This window comes from Antechinus flavipes, chromosome 6 (assembly GCF_016432865.1).
Source record: "Antechinus flavipes isolate AdamAnt ecotype Samford, QLD, Australia chromosome 6, AdamAnt_v2, whole genome shotgun sequence".
Lineage (NCBI taxonomy): Eukaryota > Metazoa > Chordata > Mammalia > Dasyuromorphia > Dasyuridae > Antechinus > Antechinus flavipes.
Window position 1 is genome coordinate 262,833,873 of NC_067403.1, and position 27,455 is coordinate 262,861,327.

Below are 27,455 nucleotides of genomic sequence, written 5' to 3' on the forward strand. Positions count from 1 at the left end.
TTATTGTTTGCTTGTATTTTTGTTTTCCTTCCCAGGTTATTTTTACCTTCTTTCTAAATCTGACCTTTCCTGTGCAAGAAGACAACTGTATAAAGATGTCTACATATATTGTATTTAACATATACTGTAACATATTTAACACGTATGAATCTACCCGCCATCTCGGGGAGGGGGTGGGGGGAAGGAAGAGAAAAGTTGGAACAGAAGTTTTTGCAACGGTCAATGCTGAAAAATTACCCAGGCATAGGTTTTGTCAATAAAAAGCTATCATAAAAATTTTTTTGGAAAAAAGAGAGACTAATTCAAGTCTAATATTAATGGAGGGATTCTAGGCCATACAGGGAATAGAGCCCTGAGCCTGGATTCAGAAGGACCTGAGCTGAAATCTGGCCTCAGACACCTTCCAGTTGGGTGAGCCTGGACAAGTCACTTTGCCCTGTTTTCCTCAGTTTCCTCATCTGTAAAACAAACCGGAGAAGGCGATGGCAAACCACTCCAGTAAGCTCGCCAAGAAACTTCAAATGGGGCTGCTCTTGGACACGGCTAATCACAACAACAAAATTGTTCGTGGAAGCCCCGCGGAGGGGGGCTCTCATCAGCAACACCTTTAGGACCCCGAGAGGAAGAGGAGGAGTGAGCAGCTTTCTTCGGGGACCCCTCTATGTTAATGCCAAGTGAGAGTTAAAGGAATCACCCGAGTCTGGACTTCCTCTCCGGGAGGTTTGTGGGGCTGTGAATCTTCTACTCCCCATAAATGGGATGGAGGAAGAGGAGGAGGAGTCAGGCCTTCATCAGCCTGCTTCCACTGTCAGCCCTGGCGGCCCCTGAAGGAGCAGCACCAGGAGGCCTGAGTCAGGAAAGGCTCAGGAGCCTCTCTGGATCGAAGGGACTTGGAAAAAGCTAGAAAGGGGCGTGGAACGAGGCTAATCCCATCTGACAGAGGGGGAAACTGAGGGCCGGCCAAAGGGACACAGGCAGCGAGTGGGCCGCCTCAGCTTGGAACCAGAATCTCCGTCTCTCAGTCCAGGACTCCCTCCCAGCCAGGGAGCTCCCTGCTCCCAACTCCAACCCCAATCCCAAGGTAAAGATGGCCCCCTTCTCCGCCAGAGCCGCTTTGGCCCTGCCGCCGCCCTTCCCTTCTCGGTTACCCCCTTCCACCCTCCCCTTTCCCAGCAGGGGCCCAGGCAGGGGAAACGAGGCTGGGTCTCTGGTTTCATCTGGCCTGCCAGGCTGGCGGCCGACTTTGGTCCCCACCACGGGAGCCCTGGGGCCCTGGGCCTGCTTTGGGCACAGAAGCCCAGCTTCAGGGAAGGACAGAGTCATTGCTCTGGGGCCCTTAGGGCTTGCCTGAGAAGACATGTCCAGTGACCCCCCCCCACTTCCTGGGCTCCTTCCGGGGGTCTGTGTGTGGCCTGGGGGCCCCCTCCAGCTCATGCTAGGGGAGGAATCCCAAAAGATGGAACCCTTGAGTGCCCCCCTCCTGCATCCTCCTAAGGGGCCCTGCCAGTTCTCTGGTTCCTTCTGAGCACCAGCAGAGTAGCATTGGTCAGCTTCAGTCCTGGCACCCCTGGCATCCCCGGCACCCCCGGCACCCCCAGCACCCCAGCACTCCTGGCACCCCCGGCACCCCCAGCACTCCTGGCACCCCTGGCACCCCCAGCACTCCTGGCACCCCCGGCACCCCTGGCACCCCTGGCACCCCCAGCACTCCTGGCACCCCCGGCACCCCTGGCACCCCTGGCACCCCCAGCACCCCTGGCACCCCTGGCATCCTGACCTGGCCCAGAGGACGCCCGAGACTTGTTGACCAAACGCTGTGGTATTTGTGTGTGAGGGGCAGCAGCCAAGGATGAAAGGGACTCCTCGAACCCGGGGCAGGTGGCAGTTAGGCTGTGCTCTGGCCTTTGCTGCTGGCCGCTTACCTGGTTTCCTGCTGAGGTAGTGGTTCTGAGACTCAGTTTTCCCACCTGTAGACTGGGCGTACGCTTCCTGGCCCCTCCAGCTCCCACTTTGACTTTGCTTTGGGGGCCACTTATGGATGGGAGTGGGCTTAGAGTCCAGGGGCAGCTTCCCAACTGGGGAGAACCCTCCGTACCCCAAATCCCGCCTGTGGCTGCTGCTGGCCTCCCAGCCCACCCCAGGCCTGGCCCCGACTACTTAGTTATCAACGATCCGGCCAGAGGCTTGACTCCAAGGCCAGCGCTGAGAGCTGCACGAGGCGCCCCGCCTCTCCGGACGAGACAAAAGGCTGGCCTGGCCCCTGGCTCTGGGGGCAAGAAGCCCCCCGACCACCAGAGCCAGCTCGTCCGAGTGCTGAGCAGTGACCGGGAGAAATTCTGAAGGGCTCGGGTCCCGGGGAGGTTCTGGGATGGGGAGGGGCCGGGCCACTGGACAGAGAGAGCAGGGGCGGCAGGAGGACCCAGGGAAAGGGCTAAGGAGGGGGAGGCTTGGGGGGGATGGGGGATCTACGGGCTGAGGGGGAATGGGGGATCCATCAGCTTGGGGGGTGGGCAGGGATCCACGGGCTTGGGGGGTGGGCAGGGATCCACGGGCTTGGAGGGGCAGATGGGGGCATCCACCTGTCGGGAGGGAGGCTCCTCAGCTAGAGAAGGCCGGTCTCGGGGAGGCCGGGAGGAGGCCAGGTTGGGGTGGGGGTTGAATCTCAGCCCTGTCCCAGCTCCCTGCTCGGGCTCCAACAAAGTGGCCGCTGCCGGGGGTGGACCACATGGAAACGACTCGGCTCCTGGGCCTCAGTTTCCCCATTTGTGACCCGAGCGGTCTCCCTTCTCCTGGGACCCCCGAAGCAGGAGGCGCCGCCCTCCCTCTTTCCTCCGTTCAGCTCATTCTCTGCCTTTCCCTCTAAAGTTCCTCTGCGCCGCTCCCAGTGCAGCCGGCAGGGGGAGCTGTGGCGCTGCATCGCTACGGCCTCGCGCGCGGACTTCATTTCCCAGAGGCGCTTGGGGAAGGGCGGAGCTGTAGGTGTGACGTCACATCCGGCGGAGCCGGGGCGGCGGCGGGGGGGCGCGCGCGCGAGCCCGGGAGTGTGAGCGTGTTTACTTCCGGTCGCCGCCGCAGCTGCTGCCGCCGCCGCCGCCGCCGCCACCGCCGCCGGAGGGAGACTGAGGCAGGCCGAGGCGGCGGAGGAGAGCGAGGCCCGGCCGCCATGGACTGGCTCATGGGGTAAGTGCGGGCGCGACGCGGAGGCTGGTGGGGGTCCGCGAGCTTTGAAGGGGGTGCTTCACTGCCTCTGCTCCCGGCGTTCAAGGCCGTGGAGCAATTGAGAGAGGTCTGGGCTGGAAGGAGGGAACAGGAGAGCTCCGCCTATCGGAGATGGAGAGCCAGACTTGGGAGGAACGGGGAGCAGTTCTCGGGGCGTCCGTCTCCCTCCCCCGCGCGCCCCAAGCGGCCTGTGCTCAGACTAGGGGGTGAGTGGGAAGTCAAGTAGCGCGGGGTGCGCCGGTGAGCGGCCTCAGCACGTGCCCCGAAAGGTCCCTGGGGCCCCTCCAGTCCCAGCATCTCCGACTCGGAACCTTTGCCTGGGCTGGCCCCGTGCCGGCTCCTTCCTCGCTCCTCCTAATCCTTTCTCTCCTCCCTCCTTCCCCTCCTCTCCCCTCCTTGCCCTCCGGCACGTCTTGTCTCTGGCCGGCTTTTCCCGGCGCTGCCCTTCCCCGAGCCCGGAGTCCCTAGAGGAGAGTTCACCTCCTTATAGCCCCCATGTTGAGCGCGGTGCCAGGCCCCTTGTGGGCACCTCACGCCTGATTATTGACTGACTGGCCGATGCTGACCTGCCCGCCGGCCCGGGGCAGGCTTCTTCGGGCCTTGGGGTGACATGTTCGGCTTTGGGGTTGCCTGGATCGCCCCTCCAGCAGGAGAGATCCCAGGGTAGGCATCTGGGGAGCAGTTGGGGCTAGAACGGATCCTGGTGGTCCCGGGCTGGGCCAAGAGATGCCGCCCCGTTTCCTTTGGATCCATTTGCTTTGTTGTCCCGTCTCATGGCGGGGCCAGGAAAGGGCAGCGCTCCTGGCAGGCGGAGGAGGGCAGCTGTTGGCATCCACAAGGGACCGCTTGATATGTCTGCCTCTTGTGGGGCCTTGAGGACAGGAGTGTCCAAGTGGGGTCCTCAGTGCTTCCAGGGACCAGGAAGCTTCCTTCTACAAATTCAGATGTGGGCAGTGGCTGAGAGAGGACATTCAGGGCCTGTGTCCTCTGGGCTGTGTCTCTTGGGAGTGTTGGAAAGTAGCCTTGATAGTGTCCCAGGCCCCCTAACTGCCTCCAGAGAGGGTGTCAAGAAAGGGGAGAAACAGGGACAGAAACTAACGTTTGTGGTTTGTTATTCATTAACTTGGGCTTGGCCTACCATGGGAGAGGGATGCCTGCTATTTATGACTCTTCCCTGAAATGGGCTTGGGAGTGTTGGAGCAGCTGCGCCTCAGATCTGCCCGTCCTGCCCCGGCCTCCCAGCTGACCTCCATCTTTCATCTGCTGGATGTCCAGGAGATACCTTAAACCTGACATGTTCATAAAAACTCCCCCCCCCCCTTCCCCCTTTCCTGTTACCGTAGAGGGCAACATTATCCTCCCAGTACCCCAAGAACCTAGCCATTTTCCTGATTCCTCCTCTCTCTTCTCCCATCCAAGCAGTTGTCAAGGCCTGTCAGTTTCCCCTCTGCTTCCTCTCTGTCCATTTCACTTCCACAACAGTCTCTTGTATATGTCCCCGCCTGTCTTGTCCATTTCACCTCTATAGTTTTTCCTGTTAGTTTCGCTTTTGGAAGCATCTCTCCGCTCTCCCCTTCCCTCCTGTCTCTTCTGACAGGATCACTCCACCTGGTGTAGGCTCTGCATCTAGATCACTGTAACAGCTGCTGTGGGGTCTGCCTGCCTTAGTCTCTCCTCTCTCCAGTCCATCTTCTACTCAGCCACCAAAGTAGTTTTCCTAAAGTGACCAAGTCGTCCCCCACTCAGTGATCTCCTGCCATCTCTGCCATTCAGAGCCTGTTCAACCTGGTACCTTCCTACTTTTCTGCCTTATTCATCACACCACCACCCCGACTCTGCAATCCCGCAGTATTAGCCTCCTGACTTTTTCACACATTACATACAGTAGATGCTTAATCAGTGCTGTTGTATTGAAGGCATTACTCTTGATGCTGAGGGTACAGAGCCAAGCCTGCAGGTCCTCACCCAGGCCTTTCGAAAATGCAGCTTCGCTGAGTGTGTCCACTCGAGAGAACGGCTCACTGTCCTATCAGCGACACCCGTCTCCTTCCGGCCTCCCTCCCCTTCTCAGGTCTGCTCTCTCGCCGGCCTCGCTCTGTGCTGAGGAAGGCGAGGCAGCCTTCAGGAAGTCCAGGCCTGTGAGGTCTGGTGGGTGGGTGACGCCACTGGCGCTTGGCCGGGTCTCTGTTCACACGTACCTTTCCCTTTGAGCATTTCGTTGGAAACATCCCCCAGTGTTTTCTGGGACTGGGGGGCGTCCTCTGTGGGTGGGAGGTGGCTGGAAGAGAAAGGGGGGCCTTGGGCCTTAGCTGTGCTGCACTGTTTTAATCATGGGCCAGGGAAGCTGCTTTTGTCACTGTGAGATGACAGGGCAGCAGAGCGCCAGAGCCGCAGGACTTTCGGGAAGTTTGAAGCTGTTTGGGAAAGGAGATTGACTGTCCTCACCTTCCTGTTGTTTTCATCTGGGCCCAGAGAAGCCACGGGGGTTATCCTGAACAGCCTTTGAGGTCCCCTTCAGCTCTGAGCTTCTGGGGCTCCCCAGGGATAGATAGGCAGTGGCCTCTCCCGTGCTACCAGAGGACTGGACGTGAATTTCTCTTACTCGATAGCAGCCTTGGAAGAAAAGAAACTAGCATTTATAGAATGCCTACTGTTTACTAGGCACTGAATGTTACAAATGTGGCCTTATGTGGTCCTCACGACAGCCCTGGCAGGGAGGTGGTTACGTCAAACCCACTTTATAGATGAGGAAACTGAGGCAGACGGTAGTAATGCAGCTTGCTCGCTCAGCGCTCCTTGACTCTCTAGGGGGCCTCTGACTGCCCTTTGGCAGGAGCCCTGCTTAGGGAGAGCTTTGTTTGACGAGCAGTATGTGGTGCTTTGGTGGGGGCCGGAGGAGGATGTGGCCTTGGTGGGCAGCAGGCCCTTGCTGCTTTTCAAGCCCAGGCAGTCACAGAGTGAATGACAGCCCCCGGAGGTGGGTGGGGGTAGGGGAGCATCCCTTCACACTCTGGCTGAGGGCACTACTCCGAGAGGGACTCGACCTGACTCGTCATGGCTCCCACCGGCGAGTTCCTTTCTCCTCTTGCTGTGGTGTCCCGTCCCCATGGGAGTAGGTGTGAGGGAGCCAGGCAGGAGTGCTGGTCACGGGTGTAGACTATAAGACTACACGGGTGTTGGGGAGGGCCTGTCTCCCCCTGGGGGGGCCCGGACCTTTCCCACGAGGCATTCGGACACGCTGGCAGCGAGGATGAGGCTTAGGAAAGGCTGTTCTGGGCGCATGGGCGGCCAGGGTGGGCGTTTTCTGGGGACACGGCTGAACTTGGGGGACCTCAGGCCCCTCGTGTTCCCACAGGCAGCTGGTGAGACCGCTCATCAAGTCCTCTGGGACGGTTGCATTTTGTCCAATCGCAGCGGGTTTCAGGGAAGGCGAGCTGTGTGCCAGCAGATATGTCAAGACACGACCGTGGCTCGAGGGTGTTGGGGCAACGCCCCAATTCCACTGGCATTTTCCTGTGTCAGATCCCGAGCTCGGTTTGACTGAGCTGAATAGACAGCTGCTTTCCTCACCTGCCAGCTCCACCTCCCAAAACAAGGCGAGAGCCGCGAGGAAGGGTTAGGCGTTTGGGAAAGGGCCCAGCAAGGGGGTGCCCACCGTTCGGTGGCCGGGCCAGTGCCCTCAGTATCCACGGCCTCCAGTCGGACTCGTTCTCTTGCTGCTTTCTGGGTTCTTTCATCCTTTTGTTCCTTTAATCACTTAACCTTTATTAAGCACCTGCTGTATGCCGGGCATTGTCTGGGCCCCAACCACTGGGGAGGCTGACCTCTGACCATGTGTGCTCAGTCTCCTCAGAGCTGCCTTTAGAGAGATAAGGAACCTGCAGAAGTTTGCTCCTGTGAGCCCTGAAGATTTGGAGGCTGAAGATTGTGTCAGCACCAATGCTGAGGAACTCTGAGCTAAGCCCTGGCAGCCCTGGACCAGGAGGCTGGGAGCAGGGCTGGCGGAGGTGGATGCCGCGTGTAGGGAAGCTTTTAATTCTGTGTGCCCGCCCAAGCCCTTCTCCCCGTCCTCCTGAGCCTCTCAGTCAGCAGATACCATCTCCTGTACCCTTGCAGCTTCTCTGCCAGGGCCGCTCTGGCTCACGCCGCCACCAGAGGACCCAGACACAGGCCCTTGTGGCTTATTCTGGTCCAGAGTGCCCCGCAGCCGCCTCCTCAGCCGCCTCCTTGGGACGCAGGCCCCCGTCACCTCCAGCCCAGGGTGCCCCGCAGCCGCCGCCTCAGCCGCCTTGGGACGCAGGCCCCCGTCACCTCCAGCCCAGGTGCCCCGCAGCCGCCGCCTCAGCCGCCTTGGGAACGCAGGTCCTCGTCGCTTCCAGCCCAGACTGTCCCGCAGCCGTCGCCTCCCGGGTCTCTCCAGGACGGTCTGTCCATTTTGGGGGCTTTCTCTGGCCCCTCCATGGTCTGGGCCCATCCCGCCTTCGCAGCCTTACTGGACGTGCTGCTTTCCTCTCCAGCACGGCCCACCACCTGCTCCTTGGGGACTGCCTGTCTGTGCTTCTTTATGTTTTTGTTGTCTCTCCCTGTGCTGGAATGGAAGCTTCTTGAGAGCTGGGACAGCTCAGTTTTTGTATTTGTGTCCTGTGCCCAGCACACAGTAGGTGCATAGTGAACGTTCATTCATTGGCTGACTGAGAGCCAGAAGGGACTCCTCATTTTACAGATGGGGCTTCTGCACCTGCTGGATCCTCCAGTGTGGCCCTGATCATGCACCTTCCTCAATTCTCTGGGAGTTTGTGACCAAGTAGGAAGCAGGGAGCGGGAGGGTCTTTTGAGGTGACACCTTAAGAAGAAAAGAATATTGATGCATTCAACATCTGACCTGCTGGTCGAGGCTGTGGCTGCTGGGAGGATATTCCCATTCCCAGAGCCGTTGCACTTTCCCAGGCCGGGAGTCAGTGGGAGAAGCCACGAGTCTGGGGTTCAGGGTCAGCTGTTGGGGCTGATGCAGTACGAAGGAGCTGGGACAGACATGAACCCTCCCCTAACCTCCTGGCGGTGAACACAAAGGGAGGATCGTGACCTGGGCTTTGCGCAGAAGGTGGCTCCGGACCCGAGTGCCGCAGGAGGAGAGAATGTCTCGGGGATGGAGGTGTGGGTGCTGGCAAGGATGTCCAGCCACAGGTGGCAGGGCGAGAGAGCAAATCTGACTCGAAAACAGGGGAGCTCTGTCACCCTGGGCAGTCAGGAGCACTGAATTTGCTTCTCTAAGGGTTGAGACGCTTACTGAGAGTCCCATCGGCCATCACCTTCCTTTGGGCACAGAGTGAGCTCCGGTCCCACAGCTACGAGCCCGTCTCTGTCTCCTCACACTCCCTTTGGGAAGTCTGGCTCTGCCGCCCGCTCACCTCGCCCCTTGTTCAGGGGGTCACAGCTGGGGTCTCTCTAGCCAGTCAGCAGAGGCCCTGTGGGTTGTGACAGCAACATTCACGTCAAAGCAGCAGCCACAAGAAGAAAACAAAAGTAATAAAGGTGAAACCACAGGAGCTATTACAGTAATAGGAAAGCAACAACAAAACAAGAGGAACAACAGAATTATCACAGCAGCAGCAAGAACAAGAATAATAACAGTGGAAGAAAGGGGGCAGTAACAGTAAGAAAACAACAAAATGAGGAACAACATTAATACCAAAGCATAACCACAAGAACAACAGAAAGAGTGATAACAATGAAACAATGGGAGCTGTTACAATAGTAAGAAAGCAGTAATAACAAAAAAGTGACAACATTAACATCAAAGTGCAGCAACAAGAACAGAAAGAGTAATAACAATGAAACAATGGGAACTGTAACAATAGTAGGAAAACAACAACAAAACAAAAGGAACAACAGAATTACCACAGCAGCAGCAAGAACAAGAGTAATAACAATGGAAGAATGGGAGTAATAACAATAGTAAGAAAGCAGTAATAACAAAAAAGTGACAGCATTAACATCAAAGTGCAGCAACAAGAAAAGAAAGAGTAATAACAATGAAACAATGGGAGCTGTAACAACAAAATGAGGAATAACATTAATATCAAAGCACAACCACAAGAACAACAGAAAGAATAACAATGAAACGATGGGAGCTGTTGCAATACTAAGAAAACAACAAAATGAGAAATAAAGTTAATATCAAAGCACAGCCACAAGAACAACAGAAAGAGTAACAGTGAAACAATGGGAGCTGTTACAATAGTAGGAAAACAACAATAAAATGAGGAACAGCAGCATTAACATTAAAGCAGCAGCAAGAACAAAATTAATAACAGAAGAATGGGAACAGTAACAATAGCAAGAAAACAATAACAAAGTCAAAAGGAACAACATTAACATCAAAGTGCAGCAAAAAGAACAACAAAAAAAGCAATAATACTTGGAGGCATCGAGGCTCTCAAAGAGCTTTGTAGATAAATATCCTTTTATTGACTTCTCCCAGTGAGTCTGGGAGGCAGGTGCTGTCGTTATTCTCATTTTACATATGAACAAACCGAAGCAGGCTGAGGATCTGGGAGTGTTCACGTGGAGTCCTAGAGCTAGTGACATCTCATAGAGACAGGGTTTGAAGCCAGGTCTTCCTGCCTCCATGTCTGTCCAGCATGTTCCCTCAGACCCCCAAGGGACTGAGGAGGCCGGGGGACCCTGTGTGTCCCGAGCTCAGCGAGTGGGGGTGCGCTCCCTCCTCCGAGGTCCGGCCAGTGCCCTCGCACAAAGGCTGATGAGTCATGGAGCCGGGGGGAGGGGGGCTGACGCCTCCTCTTCCTTCCTGGCTGGAGAGGGTGGCTGAGGATATCAGAGTGTGAGAAAAGGGGTGAGAGAAGGTCTGGGGCACATAACCCAAGCGGCCCCCGCCCTCTGGAAGCAGATGTTTTCTTGAGGCCCTGGAGTGAGGGACGGGTCTGGGCTCTGGGAGAGTAGCTCTGGTTGACCACACCCGTCCATGCACAGCCATTGAGCCCCTGTGTCTGGCAGCTGGGCTGATTTGGCTTCCTTTTTGGATCGGGAGGGAGGGGGGCAATGGCTGGGTCGTGTCCCATCCCCTCCTTTTATGAGGGAGGAAACAGACTTAGGAAGGGCCCTGCCCACAGTTTGTTTGCATCAGAGGTGAGATTCGAACCTGTGACCTTGGACTCCAGAGCAGGACTTTTTCTGTTGTTTCCCATTCTTTCTATTTAATGTTGCCGAGACCCGAGTAAATAGTAAAAAACAGTGATCACTGTTAATAAAAGGCTGGTTCGAACTCCAGACCGCACAGATCTCAGCAGGATCACTTGGGGGCAAAGGGACCTTTTTGGGGAGGAGGCTGCAGGAAGACTTGATCTTTTCCTCTGAGCGGCCACGTGCCCTAGGAACTTTACCAGAGGTGGAGGCAAGTGTCAGTGTGGAACTCGGGGCTTGCCCTTGTCCTGTAATTCAGGACACTTCAATAAACATTTATTTAGTCCCTGCTGGATGCATGTAGCTTAGAGTGGGGCAGATTTTTGTTGTCCTTTTGGTGTGGGCTCTCACTTTACAGCTGGGGAAATTGAGACCCAGAGGGACGATGTGAAACTGATCCTAGGGTACGTGGCTAGTGGTCAGCGGCAGAGGAGTCTCCCGACGCTTGTGCTGTCCGCCTCTGCCTGGCGTGAGACCCACTTCAGAGCAGACGGGCCCAACGCTTGCTGGCTGCGCTTGCTGTGGAGGTGCCTTCCCTTCGCCCGGGGTCCTCAGTAGCCGCGGAGAGAGAAGGTGGAGGGTCTTCTGCACGCAGCCGCTCACCAAGGGCCGGCGCCGGGGCAGCGGGTGGGAGCGCGAGCCCTCGGTTGGGTGGCTGCTTCCGGAGCGGAGGCGAGCGAGCGGCCGGGGGCCCAAGCATCAGCTTGTGGCTGCCGGAAGGGCCCCGGGGCTTCCCTTTCAGGAGCCTCGCAGAGCAGACGGGCGACAGAAGGACCCGAGCAGGAGGCTGGGGGGCCCTGACCGACCGTGCCAGACCGCCGACCCCCTGCATGACTGGTGCCGGCCGCTTCTGGGGGCTGGATCAACTCTCGAGCCACTGTCTCGTTCACGGGCCCCCAGCCCAAGGTCCCGCTCTGGAAAGGCTGATCTCCGCATGTCCCTGAGAACCGGCTCGGGCGCCGGAGCCAACGGGTGCCATCCCTCATCCACGAAACCGGAGCCGTACGTCGGTGGGAAGACGCTGTGCTTTCCCGGACTCTAGCCCCCAGCCCCCAACTCACCCAGGCCACCCAAAATTGGCTTAAAAGAGGAACAGAAAGGGAACAGATCATCAGCAGAGCCACTGACGCCCGGGGGTCTGAGAGCGCGCAGCAGGGGGCGCAGCTGGGACTCCACCAGCCGGGCATCGCCGCCATTGCCAGGCCCGTAACGCTGAAGGTTCGCCGGCTTCTCTGGCCGCTCCCAGGGTCCCTCGCGGCCTCCACGGGCGCATTGGGCCACGGGACAGAGCTGGCATTTCAGCCATTGGATGGAAGATCGCTGCGTGTCATAGAGTAACGGCAGGCCAGGGACGGGACTAGGTCCTTGGGAGGAGGAGGGGGCCATGGGGCTGGGCCAGGGAGCTCCCCGTCTGTGAGAGAGGGGGGCCTGGGCAGAGACCCGAGGGGGGCCAGGAGGAGGGCCGGCCCTGGGAATCTCCGCCCCCCTCTCTCCAGATGTACCTTGGGAAACTTTGGAGGAACAAGGAGGAGCGGGTGTGGGGGAAGGGCCTGCCAGGGTCCTGTGTGCCAGGTGATATCCCAGGGTCACCGCAACCCTGGGAGGCAGGTGACCTCCCTCACACAGATGGGGAAACAAGAGGCAGGCCGAGGGACAATGGCAGTGTCCAAGGGTCTCCCTGAATTTGGGCCCCTTGTCCCTCCAGCCTTCCTCCCTAAGTGCCCCCCAGCCCCCCACTCACACGGAGCCCAGCTTTTAACCCCGAGAGACCCCAGAGAAGCCGGGAGGTTCAGCTGCAGCCTCCCCTTGGGTCCGGCAGGAGTCCGGCCTCGCCCCTCTCCGCCTGGAGCCCGGAGCGACCCCCTCCCGAAAGAGGAAGTTGAGGCGAGGGGTGGGGGGAAGCCCCGGTTTGATGAGACCCTTTGGGGGCTGCGATGGCTTGTCCAGCTGCTGGGCCGGCTGCCTCAGTTGGGGGGATGCTGGGATGGTGCCTGTGGACTTGGGCAGGGGGCTGTGAAGGCCTGGAGGCCGGGAAGCCTGGGCTTCAGGGTGGGGCCCTTTCCACTCTCTCCCCACTTTGGGGCTCTCTGTTTGCCCGCCCTTTGCCCTCAGCCTGCCGATCCCTCGCTTTCCCTCAGAAATCTTCCCGGTCTCCCCACCTCCCGGAGATGCCCACTGAGCCCTCCGTCCTCCTGGGGGTGATGTCCCTAGGGACCCTCCTCCCTGTGCAGGAGTCCTGGCCCCAAGCTCGCGGCACTCCCAGAATCCTTATCTGTCCCACATCTAGGCTCCCATTCCAGACTTCCCAGTCACTATTGTCCAGGGCCCCGCCCACGGTCCTCCCAGTGGCCCAGACTTCCTCCTCCACCCCTGGCTATGACTCACCCGCCCAGACCTGCGCATTTTACGTTCTGAGCATCCCCTGCAGTCCCCCCCCCCCCCCCCCACGCTGCCTCAGTTTCCTCACCTGTAGAATGGGGTTAACAACAGCACCTCCCTGCCAGAGTTAAATGAGATAAGCATAAAGTCCTTGTTAGTGTGGGGGCCGGCACCTGGCGATCAGGGTAATAGTGACTGTGCCCTGGCGCCCCTTCTCACCCCCGTCCCCACTGGGCCCGCCGGCAGGCTGGTGCTCCGGGCACCTTCCGGGCCCTATCGGGCCCCAGCGCCCTGCGGGCACTGCTCAGAGCCCCAGAAGCCCTTTCCTGGGAGGATGCTTCTCAGCCGCCGCCCACTCTGTGCCCGCTCGGGGGAGGGAGCCCTTTGACCCTGGCTATGGAGGGACGGAGGCCCGGCCTTCAGCCCTGCCCGGCCTGACTTTGTGCCCCGAGGATAGAGTTTTATTTTTAATGGGGAGGGGCCCCAGAGCGCTGCAGGAGGGAACGGGCACTCTTCGGGCGCCTGAGCCGGCAGCTGGTGGCCGGGAGGCAGGAAACGGAGGGCTTCCTGCATTGGTTCTTGCGGTCTGGCTCCGAGATACTGCCCCTGTTCCCAGGGAGCGATTGTGACCTTGGAGCCCTCTGCCGGCCTCGGGTCCCCCCACCCCCCCCACCCCGGCCCTGCGCTCTGCTGTGCCCGTGCTGGGCAGAAAGCACCTACTCCGCGCCAGGCCCTGCCCTCCGGTCTCCAATGCCAGGACTCTGCGCATCGCCATTCTGGAAGCAGAGCCTTCCTGCTGCGCGTCCTGGGTGCCAGCCTCCCAGGCCTTGGCAGGGGAAGGGAGGGCGTCCTCCCGCTCACCAGAGTGTGCCAGGGGCCGCCTGTGCTCTCCTTGGGCGCAGTTCCTCCCGCCCGCCTCTTGGGGTCTCCTGCCTGCTCCTTCTCTGGGCTGGAGCTCCCAGCTGGCGCCTCTCTGACCCAGCCAGTCTGACTGGATTTGTGGCCCCTGTGCCGGATACAGACCGTGAGTGACCATCTGGGGTTCAAAAAGAGCAAGTCCGGCGCCCCCCGGGGAAGGCCCTCTCTCTCGGCCCCAGCAGGGCGCCGGGTCCTGGGCAGCGTCCTGAGGGCGCCTCGAAGGCTCACTCGTGGGGGCAGGCCTGGGAATGGGTGTGCTGGGGGCTTCGGGCCGCGTCCCGGGGGGAGGAAGCTCTGGGACATCCCCTCTGGGCCGGAGGAGGGGCTGCCGGCCGATGGGCCGCTCCTGGGGGGCCGGGGGGACGCCCCTCTTTCCTTTGTGTGCGTCCACAGCAGGCGGACGTGTGGAGCTCACGTGGTCTGGATGCCAGGCCTTCCTCGGCTTCCCCCGTCCTCTCTGAGGTGGTCGTGCGCCTCATGGAGGGGCCTCGGAGGGGGGAGCTCTTAGAGACCTCGGCCGTCAGCCGGTCAGTCACGTGCCGGGGCCGCCGGGGGCGTGCAGTCCGACGGAGAGACAGAGCGTGGACTTCCCGGAGGAGGCCGGCCTCCCTCGGCACGGGGCAGAGGGTCAGCGCATCCCCCCGTCCAAGCATCTGGGCCAGGGCCGGTGGGGCGGCTGGGCCAGACCTGGAGCTTCCTCGGCCCTTCCTGTGCCCGCTCCTCTGGGCTGGGGCTTCTCCCAGACGGCTCCTTCTCTGAGGACACCAGGACGCTGCCCTGCGCCCGAGCCGGGCGACGCTCTCACGCTCCCTTTTTCCGTAGCCACCACAAGAGTCTTGCAAGGAAAGAAGGAGGGAAGGAGGGAGAAAAGAGAGAAGGAAAGAAGAAAAGGTTAGGAAGGGGGAAAGAGAGGAAGGAAGGAGAAAGGAAAGAGGGAGGGAGAGAGGGAAGAAGGAAACAAAGTAAGAGAGAGGGAGAGAAAGGAAAGAGAAGGAAAGAAGAAAGGGAAAGGAAAGAGGAAAGGAAGAAAGCTTTGGGAAGGAGGAAGGAAAGAGGGAGAGAGGAGGGACAGAGAAGGAAAAAGTAAAGAAGTAAAGGTTAGGAAGGGGGAAAGGGAGGAAGGAAAGGAGAAAGAAAAGAGGGAGGGAGGGAGGAAAGAGATGGAAAGAAGAAAAGATCAGGAGAGAAGAAAGGGAAAAGAAAAGAGGGAGGAATGGAAAAAAAAGAGTAAGCAAAGAAGAAAGGAAAGAAGGAAGAAAAGGAGGGAAGAAAGAAAGGGTTAGGAAGGGGGAAAAGGAGGGAAGGAAGGAAGGAGGAAGGAGAGAGGGAGGGAGGGAACGTGCAGACAGTTTTGTGCCCCCAATGTCACAAAGGGCAGCTGCTCTGGGCCGAAGGGTGCATGTACTTTGCCCACATTCTGGGCAAAGGCTGGCATTTATTGAGCACCTTATCGGGGCTCTCTCCCAACTGCCCCGTGAGCTTGCTGCGATGGCACCTGTTTTCAGAGAGGGAAACCGAGGCAGGTTCCTGTTAAGTGTCATTTCCATGGCTGCAGAGCCCTAAGGGCCCGAACTCAGGCCTTCCTGACTGCAAGTCTGCTGACTGTTAGACTGCGTGTGTGTGAGTGAGTGTGTGGATCTGGGGAAGGGGGCAGCCTGTCCTGGCCCAGGGGTGGGCTCCTGCCCCTCCCTCTCTGGGGACTGTAGGGTCGGTGAGTTACAGGTCCCTTTGGCGAGCTTCCTGCTGCTCTGGCTCCTTTGGGGGGAGGGGGGTTCTTTAGGCTATGTGCCTCCCTGCCCCCTGTGCCCGCAGGGCGTGGGCAGCTGTTTCCTCCTCCCCGGGCCCTTTGGGGTCACTTTAGATATGCCCGAATCCAGACATTGCCCACTGCAAGGGGGGAGGGGGGCAGAGACAGGACGGGCAGCTCAGTGGGCAGAGGCGGGCGGAGGAGTTGCCCCTCAGAGGAAGGCCGAGCTCCGTCTTTAACAAACCTCGGGTCCGTGGGGGAGGGCCTTGTGAAGATGGTGGCCTTCTTCAGCCTGGGAGCAGCTGCCCCTGGAGCTTTGGGGGGTCCCTGGGGGGGAATGGGCCGCGGTGACGCACCCCTGATTGTTAGAAGGGATGGATATCTTCGGACCCAAAGGTGAAAAGAGAAGATCCCAGTGCGATGAAAGGAAGCGGACCCTTCTTCAAGTTTTGAGTTCCGAGTTCTAGCCCTCCCGCCTCTCCCCGAGGCCGGAAGCCCTCAGGTCCAGGCCATAGAACGCTTCCACAGCAGCCACTTTGTGCAAGAAGATTGAACAAAAGGAAGAGTGGAAGCGGCTGCGTCCCCACCACGTCCAGACCCGTGCCATCCAGAACCGTCTGTTCTTTCTCTCCCTGCGTGGGGCCTTTGGGGTCGTGGGTCCCGCTTCTCCGTCCGGCAGCGTCCCTGGGCTCGCTCCGCTTTGCGTCAGTTCGTGTGAGTCTGTGCAGGTTTTTCCGAAACCGCTTCCAGCGCGGTGACATTCCCCCGCGGCCACGCCGGCGTCCCCTGGACTCCCGCTCCTCAGCTCCCCCAGAAGCCGCGCTCGGTGCGCATCTGGATGCACGCTTTTGCCTTTTTCCTGGGTCTTTGGGCCCCGGGCCCAGCGGGGGTGTTCTGCTGGATCACGGGTGCCGAGGAAAGCGAGCCTTCCCTTGCGAGCTGCCCCCCACCTTACGGACCTGCCGCCACTGCCGCTGTTTGGGGGGAGGGATGTCTGCCAAGTGGGCGGGGGTCCGGCGTTTCCCAGCATTCAGTTCCCTGTTTGTAGGTGCCCGACTACCAGCGCCCCTCACTCCCCCCACCTCCCCCCCACCCCCTGGGTTCAGGGCGTCGATCCTTGGGCCGCAGGGCTGGGATATTTCCTGGCTTCTGGCCCAGAAGGAAGTACGTCAGGTCCCTCCCGGGCCTTTGTTCCTCCAGAGGTGCTAGATGGGGTGGGGAGGAAACAAGTGTTTGTGAGGTGCCTCCTGTGCGCCAGGAAGTACCGCCAGCACTTGGGACAAAAAAGGCCCCGGTCCTCCCAGCCCCTGGGAGGGGGAGGGCCCGTCTTCGGGCCGTGGAGACCCCAGCCCCATGGTTCCCGTCTGGCCCGGCCCACGTCCACACCTGGCGCTGCTGTCCTTTGTGCTGGAAGATGTCCCCCCCAAAGCGTCACGGGCAGACCGGGGTGGAGGGGGCTCTAACGGAGCAGCTCCCGTTCCTCGGAGTCAGACACTCATTAAGCACCTACTGCATGCTAGGCAACGTCCTAAGCTCTGGAGATGCAAAAAGAGGCAAGAGGCGGTCCCTGCCCTCCAGAGCGCCGTCTGATTGGGGGAGGGGAGTGGAGCTGCCCCATCAGATATAGCCAGCCAGGTGGGGAGAGTCAGAGGAGCTGCGGCGGGCTTCCTGGAGGTTGAGGCTTCTAGTGCCTCAGGATCTAGAAACGGGTAACAGAAGGGCAGATGGGTAGCTGGGGGCACCACAGCACCTCGAGTGCCCGGCCTGGCGTCAGGAAGACTGCCTAGCTCCTGTCACCCCCTGCCTCAGTTTCCTCATCTGTAAAATGGGCTGGAGAAGGAAATGGCCAACCACTCTAGTGTCTTTGCCCCAAAAAACCCCCAATGAGGTCACGGAGAGCTGGACACGGCTGAATATAAGTAAACCACAATGCCTCCAGGGCCGGAAATACACAGAATGCATACATGACACCTAGATTTCTAGGTACTGTGTAGAACAGTCCTTTGAAAAATTAGTCTAGTTGTTAGGTCTAGAGAGATCTTTCTGTCTCTGCTTCTGTCTCTGCCTCTGTCTCTGTCTCTCTATCTCCATCTCTGTCTCTGCCTCTGTCTCTTGTCTCTGCCTCTGTCTCTGCTTCTGTCTCTGTCTCTCTATCTCCATCTCTGTCTCTGTCTCTGCTTTTGTCTCTGTCTCTGCTGCTGTCTCTGTCTCTGCCTCTGTCTCTGTCTCTCTATCTCTGTCTCTGCTGGAGCAGCTTTTCTTCCATCCCTCCTTTTCCCTGCATGGTCTTTGAGTGATCTTTTTTTTTTTTTTTTTGACCATTTGGTTTCTTCAGGATTTATTTATTCTGATTTTTTAAAATATAAAAGCTCTTCGTTTTCCAAATCCACACAAAGAGTTTTCCGCACTCACAATCGCCGAACCTCGGGTTCCAGGTTTTTCTCCCTCCGTTCCCCCCTCCCCCTCCTCTAGAGGCAAATGATCTAATATTGGTCAGACGCAGGCAATTATGGCGCTGCACGAGAGACATCGGATCAAAAAGGAAAGAAAAGGAGAAAGAAAAAACAGCGAACAACAACAGAGGGAAAATCCTGCGGTGGGATTGGCACTCAGCCCCCACAGCGCTCTCAGACAGCCCTCCCCCGCCCCCCAGGCTATTGGAACTGGCCTGAATCACATGACAGACATGACCATGTCTATACACCAAGACCTTCAGAACCGGAGCTGGGCGGCCCAGTGGATGGAGCGTGGCCTCCGTGGCGGGCCCTTCTCAGACACCTCTGAGAGCATACTGCGGAGGAGGGGCTGACCTGCGCTGGCAGAGGGCCCGTCCTTCCCAGGACTCGGTCTGGCCCTCCTCTCCAAACTCTCCAAACTGGTTGGCGCGTGCCCTCGGGAAGGCGGAGGCCGCGCGGGTGCCAGGCCCTCCCTCTCGGGCTGTGCTGGACACCTGCGTGGCCGCAGGACTGACGGGTTCCAGGCCCGCCCACTGGACGGCCGGCAACGCCTGAAGCATTCTGGGTGCTCGACGTCACCCGCTGTTTGGAGAGCCGGCCGTCTCCTGGAGAGGCTGCCTGCAGCCCTCGGTGCCTCAGCTCGGCTCTGGCAAGGAGCGGCTTGGAGGGTCAGCCGGGGAGAGGAGGCGCAGCCCTGGAGGGCCCTGGGTTAGGGGGCCCCCAACAGCCCCCCAGGAGATGATGAGACTGAGAATTGCTGTCCGTTTTACTGGGGAGGGTGAGAGGGAGGACGTGACTCAGCCCTTCCACTGCCCTTTGTCCTCGGCCCAAGGCTCCTGTTATCCTGCCCCTGATGAGACCCGAGTTCAAGTGTGGCCTCAGATACGTGCTAGCTGCGTAGTCCTGGGCAAGTCACTTCTCCTGAAGAATGAGCTGCACAAGGAAAAGGCCGAACCCCCCCGGCATCTGCTGAGAGAACCCATGGGACCACAAAGAGTTGTAGCCATTGAAACCACTGAACAACCTCTTCTTCCCCCTCCCCTTTCCCCGTGCTTCGGTGTCAATGCTGGGACCCTGGGGCCCTCGCATGCTTGGAGCCCTCCCCCTCCCTCTCCCCCTCGAGGGGCTTCTCACTGTTCCCTGCTTTTTCTGCTCTTTCCAGTCCCGGGACCATTCTCCTTGGAGGAGGCGATGGGGTCCAAAAGAGCCAAGTGGCGCCAGCTGCTCTCCCCTGCTCTGCTGCTGGGATCTGCCCCTTGGGTGGCCCGGGGCTGCACCCCCATCTCTGCCACCTGCCCGGGCCCCTTCTTGGAGACTCGGCCTGCTGGGGAGTTGTGGGTGCAGCCTCCCAGCCCCCATTTTCCTCCTCCTCCAGGGGTTCTCTATGTTCACAACTTCCCTCCTGGTAGGATTTCCTCCTTTAGAGTTTTAAGCTGTGGGTTCTTTTCTTTGAAATCTGCTTTCCCCAGACCTGAGGGGCGTGCCAACCTCGGCCCAGGCTCTCCAGACAGAGGTCGCTTCCCTCCACACTTCCCTCTTTTCCTGAGAACTTCCCCCTGGGGTTGAGAACCTCATCCAGGAGGGCCGTTCCCCCTTTGCTTCTGCCTTCTGGAAGGGGGCTAAGGCAGCTGTCTCCGTCCTGCTGAGCCCAGCGGATGCTCCGTGTCCAGCGTGCCAGGCTCGCCACCTGCTGCCCACACTGCGCCTTCTCAGCCCTTCCAGCGCCACTCTTCCCCCATGACTCTCCCTCCGCTTCCTGAACTTCTGGCACTGAGTAGGACACACTGGCTGGCTTGCCTCTCTTGGGTGGGAATGAACCGTGCCCTGTCGGGAATGACCCTCATTTCTTCCAGTGCGCGTTTGCCAAGTAGCTGTTCCGTGCCGGGACCTGAGGCCTACGGTCACTGAGACGATGCTGTCCTTGACCATGGCCAGCTCGCAGCCCAGCTCTGCTTCTGCTAAGCCCCGGGGAACCTCCCCAGGAAGACGGGCCAGCCTTGGGCTTTGTGCACATCTGCCCGGATCGGGGAGGCCACAGAGTTCACCGGGGACTCCTTTGTGTGTGGGCCTCCCTTTCCTGTTCTTTCTTCCTCGTAGCTCTGGTGAGCTTGGTGGATGTGGATGGGCAGATTTCTTCTGGCTCCTTTCCTCCCTCTTTGAGTCTGTGCAAGCAGAAAAAAATGCATTCTTCCTTTTCACTGGAGGCTTAATTTCCCTCCAAAGACTTTAGCTGCCTTTCTTGCAAGCTGCTCTTTCGGAAGCGCTCCAGTTGGTGTCTCTGTCTTTCCCAAAGGCCTTCAGCCAGTGAAACTCACCCACCTTGTCTGACCTTGTCTATGAGTGAACTTAATAGAGGACACGGTTTCTTTTTTCTTTCTTTTTCTTTTTTTTTTTTTTTTTAATAACTTTTTATTGACAGAACCCACGCCAGGGTAATTTTTTTACAGGATTATCCCTTGCACTCACTTCTGTTCCGATTTTTCCCCTCCCTCCCTCCACCCTCTCCCCCAGATGGCAAGCAGTCCTTTACATGTTAAATAGGTTGCAGTATATCCTAGATACAATCTATGTGTGCAGAACCGAACAGTTCTCTTGTTGCACAGGGAGAATTGGATTCAGAAGGTAAAAATAACCCGGGAAGAAAAACAAAGATGCAAGCAGTTTATATTCATTTCCCAGTGTTCTTTCTTTGGGTGTAGCTGCTTCTGCCCATGCTTGATCAATTGAAACTGAATTAGCTCTCTTTATCGAAGAGATCCACTTCATCAGAATACATCCTCATACAGTATCATTGTTGAGGTATATAATGATCTCTTGGTTCTGCTCATTTCACTCAGCATCAGTTCACGTAAGTCTCGCCAGTCCTCTCTGGATTCATCCTGCTGGTCATTCCTTACAAAACAATAATATTCCATAACGTTCATATACCACAATTTACTCAACCATTCTCCAATGGATGGGCATCCCAATCATTTTCCAACTTCTAGCCACTACAAACAGGGCTGCCACAAACATTCTGGCACATACAGTTCCCTTTCCCTTCTTTAGTATCTCTTTGGGGTATAAGCTCAGTAGAAACACTGCTGGATCAAAGGGGATGCACAGTTTGATAACTTCTTGAGCATAGTTCCAAATTGCTCAAGGACACGGTTTCTCTTCCTCTTCCGTCCTTTGTGATAAACATTCTTAGGTTGAGTTCTATGGAGAGAATCGGGCTAGTTGTTCTGGCCTGGAAGACAGAGGCTGGGCCTCCATTGGCCCTTCTTGGAGTCTCTGATACAGGATGACTGGTGTCAGGAGAGTGTGGTGACTCTGGCCTGCTCTCTTCCCTCTGAAATTTGGGTCTTTTGAATTTTTTCTTTGTGTGTGTTATCCCTTACCTCCTGTAAATGGACATGTGAATTGGGACAGTGACTGCCATCTTAAAGTCAGGAAGCATTGCTTAGGCTCCTGCTCAGTACCTGGCCCCGTGTTAAATGCTTTGCAGTTATTGGTGCTGTGTATCCCCTTTTACAGTGCTCCCTATAGGTGAGGGGTCTGAGAGAATTGAAAAAGTAGGAAGGGGTCAGTTTGTGAAGGGCCTGCAGAGCCCAAAAGAAGATTTCTTGTTTCACCCTGGAGGTAATAGACAGGCCCTGGAATTTATTGAGTTGAGGGCTTGGGTAACATAGCCAGACCTGTATATTAGAAGATCCTCTGACAACTGAGTGATAGACCAGAGTGGGGAAAGACCTAATTAGTGATCTGACGTGATCAGACATGCACTTTTGGAAAATGATTTTGACATCTGAATGGGAGAGACTGGGGGTAGGAAGATCTCCCCATTCCAGCAGGATATTACAATAGCTTAGGTATGAGAACATAAAAGTCTGCACCAGGGTAGGAGTAATAGGGCATATTGGAAAGATGCTGCAGAGTTGAAACTGACCAGAGATGCTGCAGAGGTGAAAGTGACAAGAGATACTGCAGAAATGAAAGTGACGAGATATTACAAAGGTGAAATGGAGGAGAGGTGCTGCAGAGGTGAAAGTGAGAAGAGATAAGTGATAAAAGATACTTCAGAGGTGAAAGTGACAGAGATACTGGAGAGGTGAAAGTGAGAAGAGATAAGTGATAAAAAGCTACTCCAGAGGTGAAAGTGACAGATATTTCAGAGGTGAAACTGACAAGAAATGTTACAGAGGGGAAATGGAGGAGAGCTGCTATAGAGGTGAAAGTGACAAGAGATACTGCAGAGGTGAAACTGACAAGAGATACTACAGAGGTGAAAGTGACAAGAGATGCTGCAGAGGTGAAAGTGACGAGATACTACATAGGTGAGATGGAAGAGAGATGCTGCAGAGGTTTGAAAGTGAAGAGGTAAGTGACAAAAGATACTGCAGAGGTGAAAGTGACAAAAGATGCTACAGAGGTGAAAGTGACAAAAGATACTGCAGAATTGAAACTGATGAGAGATACTGCAGAAGTGAGATTGTCAGGCCTTGGCACCATAATGTGTATGGGGTGAGAGTAAGGAATTGAGGATGATTCTTGAGGAAGACTCTCAGATTGGGAGCACAGGGATTGGGATGAGGATGTTATCCTCTCTAGTATTAGGGAAGGTAGGAGGAAGGAGGTTTAGTGGGAAAGAGAATGAGTTCAGTGAAAATAAATTTGTTACTCCCACTTCTGGAACTTTTAATTAAAAAGTGGGAGAAGAATTTTCAATCAGTGTGGAATGTGCTATGTTGGACTCTGTTTGCCAGATCTTCATTTCATTTCTGACCTGACTGTGCTTTTTAGAGTGATGGATGCTTTCTAATCCAGTGCTGGGTATTTTCTTGAAGAACCTTCTCAAGTGGGGTTCTGGTATTCCTTGTCTTCAATTCAGAGTTTCCTTTTTGTTGTTTTCCTTTAAAACCAAACTAAACCGCCCAGTCCAAACAACCAAACCAACCAAATGCACGAATAATGCATCCTGAGCTCTTGTAATTTTCTTGACTCCGTTGAGGCTGGAAAGAAGCTGTGTTGGTAAACTAAGTTTGACTGGAAAGACCAGCAGTTCTATTTTTCGAAAAGCTTTCTTATTATGTTGTCTTATTCCTGGATTCAGCACCAGGATTTCCATACCATTTGCAGATTCTCTTTTAGGAAATATTCATGTTCAGTATTTATTAAGTGGCTACTGTCTGCAGAGCCCTGGGGTTCATGCTCTGGAGGATTAAAGGAGCTGGTAAAAGTTGCAGAAAGACTAGATCGGGTGACAAATATGGAAATGTGTTTAAAAAGATTGCACTTGTTTAACCTCTATCAGACATGACCCTGCCCTCTGGAGACTTACTGCATCAGAGAGAGTACTCTCCACTCAGACCACAAGAACTTTGAAAATTCAGCATAGTAACAAGAATCATTTTCACTTTTTCAGCACTGTCAGATTTGCCAGTCATTTTCATGTATTTTCTCTTCTAAGAGAAAAGGCCTGTAAGGAGCTATTCTTCTGATTTTTAGTCAAAGAAAAGGAAAGATGATTGGGAGGTAATTGGCACAGGGCCATGGGGCAAGTAAGAGTTTGTGGCAGGATTTGAACTCCAGGCACTACTGACTGGGTGGTGTCTGTTCAAATCCAAGACAACCATTCAGCATCACAGTGCTACAAGTCTGTGCTCCACGCAATGAGGTCAAAGGACCAAAGTCAAGCAACTCTTTGAAGAGTCTTCTAGAAAAACAGCCAATTCATCCCTGGGGCTTGGAATACTAATGTAGGACATCAAAAGATCATTAGAAGAAGAGAAAAGTTTGGCTTTAGAGGACAAAAGGGAAGAAGGGCAGAGACTGATAGTCAAAACCAAGGTAAGTGGCTGGGTGTAGTAGATGCTCAAAAGACGACTCTCCACATGGGCGCCAGCACACAGTCTACGTGGAAATCAGACACTCAGTGGCCTGTCAGCAGCTGCCTGGGCTCAGATCACGAGCTGCTTCTTGTACAATTCAAGGAAAACTAGCAGATCCTATATGTATGACTTCAATATTAGGCCTTGTGAATATGAAGTGGAGGGAAATAGATCAGAGAGATCAGAGCTGGAGGGACAGAGTGCCTAAAAAACCATGGACAGAGGTTTGTGATACTGTATGGAAATTAGCAGCAGCCAACAAAACACCCCCTCCCCCCCCAAAAAAAAAGAATAGCAAGAGAGCTATTATATATGGAACTTTACAAAGAGGTGAGGGAAAAAGGAAAGCAAACAATAGGGCAGGATGGGAAAGCTTAGACCTAGCTGAATGCAGAATGGCTCTGATGCATGAGGGATCCTAGGCTGTCTTGTGTGACCTCTAAAGGAGGCAGGAGTCCTTTTTATTATGAACGGGAGTCAATTAGCAAATATTCATTGAGTGCCTGCTGTTGGGGAGGAGAGAATCAACACGTATTAAAAATGTGGAGTCTCATTGTACATGGAGAGCCAGGAAACCTTAGGGAGAGAGGCCCCAGCAGGGGTTAGGGGAAGGACAGGACCTGGGCTGCATCTTTTTAAAATAATTTTTGTTTTTTCCCAATTATTTGTAGAAACAATTTTTTTTTAACATTCTTTTAAAAAAAAAGTTTTGAGTTCCTAATTCTTCTCTCCCTCTTTCTCCTCCCCCCTTCCTGAGATGGTAAGCAATCTGATATAGGTTATACATGTACAGTCATGTAAAACATATTTCCCTGTTAGTCATTTTGTGAAAGAAAACTTGAACCAAAAAGAAGAAAAAGAAATTAAAGAAGGAAAGAAAATGAAAAACAGCACCTTTCAGATTCTATTCAGACATCAGTTCTTTCTCTGGAAATGGATAGCATTTTTCATCACGAGTTCTTTGGCATTGCCTTGGATCATTGTATTGTTGAGAGTAGCTAAGTCAATGACAGTTGGTCACTGAAGAATATTATTATTTCTCCTGGTCCTGTTTTTACTTTGTATCATTTTGGGTAAGTCTGTCCAGGTTTTTCTGAAAGCATCCTGCTTGCTATTTCTTGTACTAGAACAATAGTCCATCATCTACCACAACTTGTTCAGCCATTCTCCAGTGGATGGGCACTCCCTCAGGTTTTCAATTCTCGCTTACTGTTATTGGCCAGAACTCTGAAACAGAGGATTCTTACAAGGTGCTAAGTCAGTGGAATTGAGAGAGACAATAGTTATCTAACTTAGGGTGGTTCACTATGATTGATTTAATCCTACAAGGAGATGTTATGGGCCAGAACTTGAAACAAGGAGACAGTGGTTAAATCCAGTTTAGCATTGATTTAATCCTACAACAAATAATGGTTTCCTAGTGATATAATGCACGCTGTATACTCAGTGTGGAGCATATAAGGGAGAAACTCTCAGGGCCAGAGTAGACAAGGGCACTAGAAGCTCTCTGAGGCTGAGATAGATTCATTCCATCGTCCACCTTTGTGGTGGCTGCAGGCTGAAGCAGAAACTTTTGCAGATTCTGAGAGATTCAGACGGCAGAGACGGAGGCAGGAGCTCAAGCTCTCGGAACCGAGGAGAGAGATACGCCTCTAAGAAAGTTAATCGGGCCCCAGGAAAGGAGACAAGACTTGGAAAGAGATAATAAAGGATTTGGACTTTAACACCTGGCTGCACTTGTGCGAATACTGAACTGAAACGAAGGCTGCCGCCGGAGATCCCAAGAAAATCTCAACAGAGAACATTACATTTTAGAGAGAATGTTACAAGTTCCCACCAAAAAAAAGTTGTTGTATTTTAGTACAAATTGCTCCTTTTCTCATTAAAAAAAATCTCTTTGGGATACAGACCAAGTAATGGTATTGCTAGATCAAAAAACATACACAGCTTTATGGTCTTTTGGGCATACTTCCAAACTGCCCTCTAGAATGTCTGGATCAGTTTACAGCTCCACCAATGGTGCCTTAGTGTCTCAGTTTTCCTACTTCCCCTTCAACATTTATCATTTGCCTTTTTTTGTCATCTTGGATATTGGTCAGTCTGATAGTACTAGGCAGTGTCTCCGAACTGCTTTAACTTGCATTTCCTCTAATCAGTAGTGACTTAGAGCATTTTGTCATCTGACTGTAGTTATTCTAATTTCTTTAAAAACTGCCCATGCAGTTAATTTGGGGACTGACTTATATCCTTAAAAATCCGACTCCTCCTTTATATATTTGAGAAATGAGGCCTGAAGCTGAGAAACTTGCTGTACAAATTTGTGGTTTTCTCTTTTCTTAACTTTGGTTGCATTGGTTTTGTTTGTTCAAAAGCTTTTTAATGTAATGTGCTCAAAATGATCCATTTTGCATTTTATAATGTTGTCTTTTATCTTGTTCTCCTTCTGTCTGACAAATGAATGATCTCATGCTTCCCTAATCCTTTTGGTGTCATCTTAAGTCATGTACCTGTTTGGACTTCCCTTTGGTATGGGACATCTGTTTTCCACAGTTTTTGTGTCCTGGTGAGCTTCTGTCCCAGGCGCTTGGGAGGTCCTATGGTCCCCACTCTCAGTCGGCCCACTTGTATTGATGTGGCCACTTTGTAAAATAGTTTGAAATCTGAAATTGTGGACCTGCCTTCCCGCACGATTTCCTCCATGAAATCCCTTGATATTCTTTTTTTTCCCCCTTGATATTCCTGACTTTTTCTTCTTCCATATTAATGTGATACTTTTCTTTTTCCTTATGAATGTGATGGACTCCTTGGGGGGGGGGGGCTGCCTGTTTTAACAAAGGTGATTGCAATTACTGCTAACACGGATTAAGCGCCACCTGCCTGGCGCTGTGCTGGGTTGAGGGAATACAAAAAGTGGCACATGGGCCCGGGCTTCAGGGATTGCGGGAGAAATGGGGAATTAGCTTAGGGAAGGAAGGCGCTGAGCAGTCGGGGGGAGAAGCCGGAGCAGAGAAATGGAAGGCCTTGGGGGAGAGAAGACTGGAAAGGGAGGAGGCGCCCTCCTGGCTCCCTTGGCCTGGGCTGCTTGCTGAGCATCCTGAGGTGAGCCTCTGACAGCCCCTCCCCGCTGCTCTGGGGGCTTCTCTATGGACCTAAGTGCCCCACCCCCGCCCCACCCTCCGGGCTTATCGCACCCTCCAGAATCTTGGGCGTGTAGAGGGCGGGGGCTCCCCACGGTCTAATCGGGGCAGCTCAGGCCAGCGGGAGGAGCTGAGGAAAAGCTCCTTAGCTCCTGGCTGCTGGTCCTAGTTTTCCCGGGAAAACACCTTTCCAGGGGCTTTTTGGGGTGATTGGAAGCCCTTTCCCCACAGCCCCCGGCCCTCCTAGGGCTTCCTGGTTTCTAGGGCCCCACTCGGTTGCTCTGTTCTTTTTGGAGGCCTGCGCGCGCCGGCTGGCCCGGCTCCGAGCTCCCGCTTTCCTCTCAGGCCTCCCCCGCCCGGGACAGGGGCTAAATTTTGCAGCAGAGCCTTTTATACCAGCCGGGGGCGGGGGAGGGGGGTGGCCGGCCCGCCCCCTGGCCGCTCCTCCGCCAGTTGGGCGATGCTGGTACGTGCCCGCCGGGCGGGGCGGGGGCGGGGCTTGGCGGGGAACTCCTCCCGCTCTGTGCCC

At 55.2% G+C, this 27,455-nt stretch overlaps 1 protein-coding gene and 1 long non-coding RNA gene across 2 annotated transcripts in view; both read left to right on the top strand.

Moving 5' to 3' along the window:
- Positions 1-2,867: 2,867 nt before the first annotated feature.
- The window catches only part of MOB2 (MOB kinase activator 2), a 47,583-nt gene continuing 22,995 nt past the window's right edge, over positions 2,868-27,455 (top strand). The window contains exon 1 of the mRNA XM_051967406.1: positions 2,868-3,180. Coding sequence (XP_051823366.1) covers positions 3,164-3,180 — 17 coding nt within the window. The 5' untranslated portion in view covers positions 2,868-3,163. The remainder of the gene's footprint in view (positions 3,181-27,455) is intronic.
- Positions 21,091-26,267, top strand: LOC127541996 (uncharacterized). The gene is made up of 2 exons (XR_007948519.1): positions 21,091-23,748; positions 25,369-26,267. It is a non-coding gene; the product is annotated as an uncharacterized LOC127541996 (long non-coding RNA).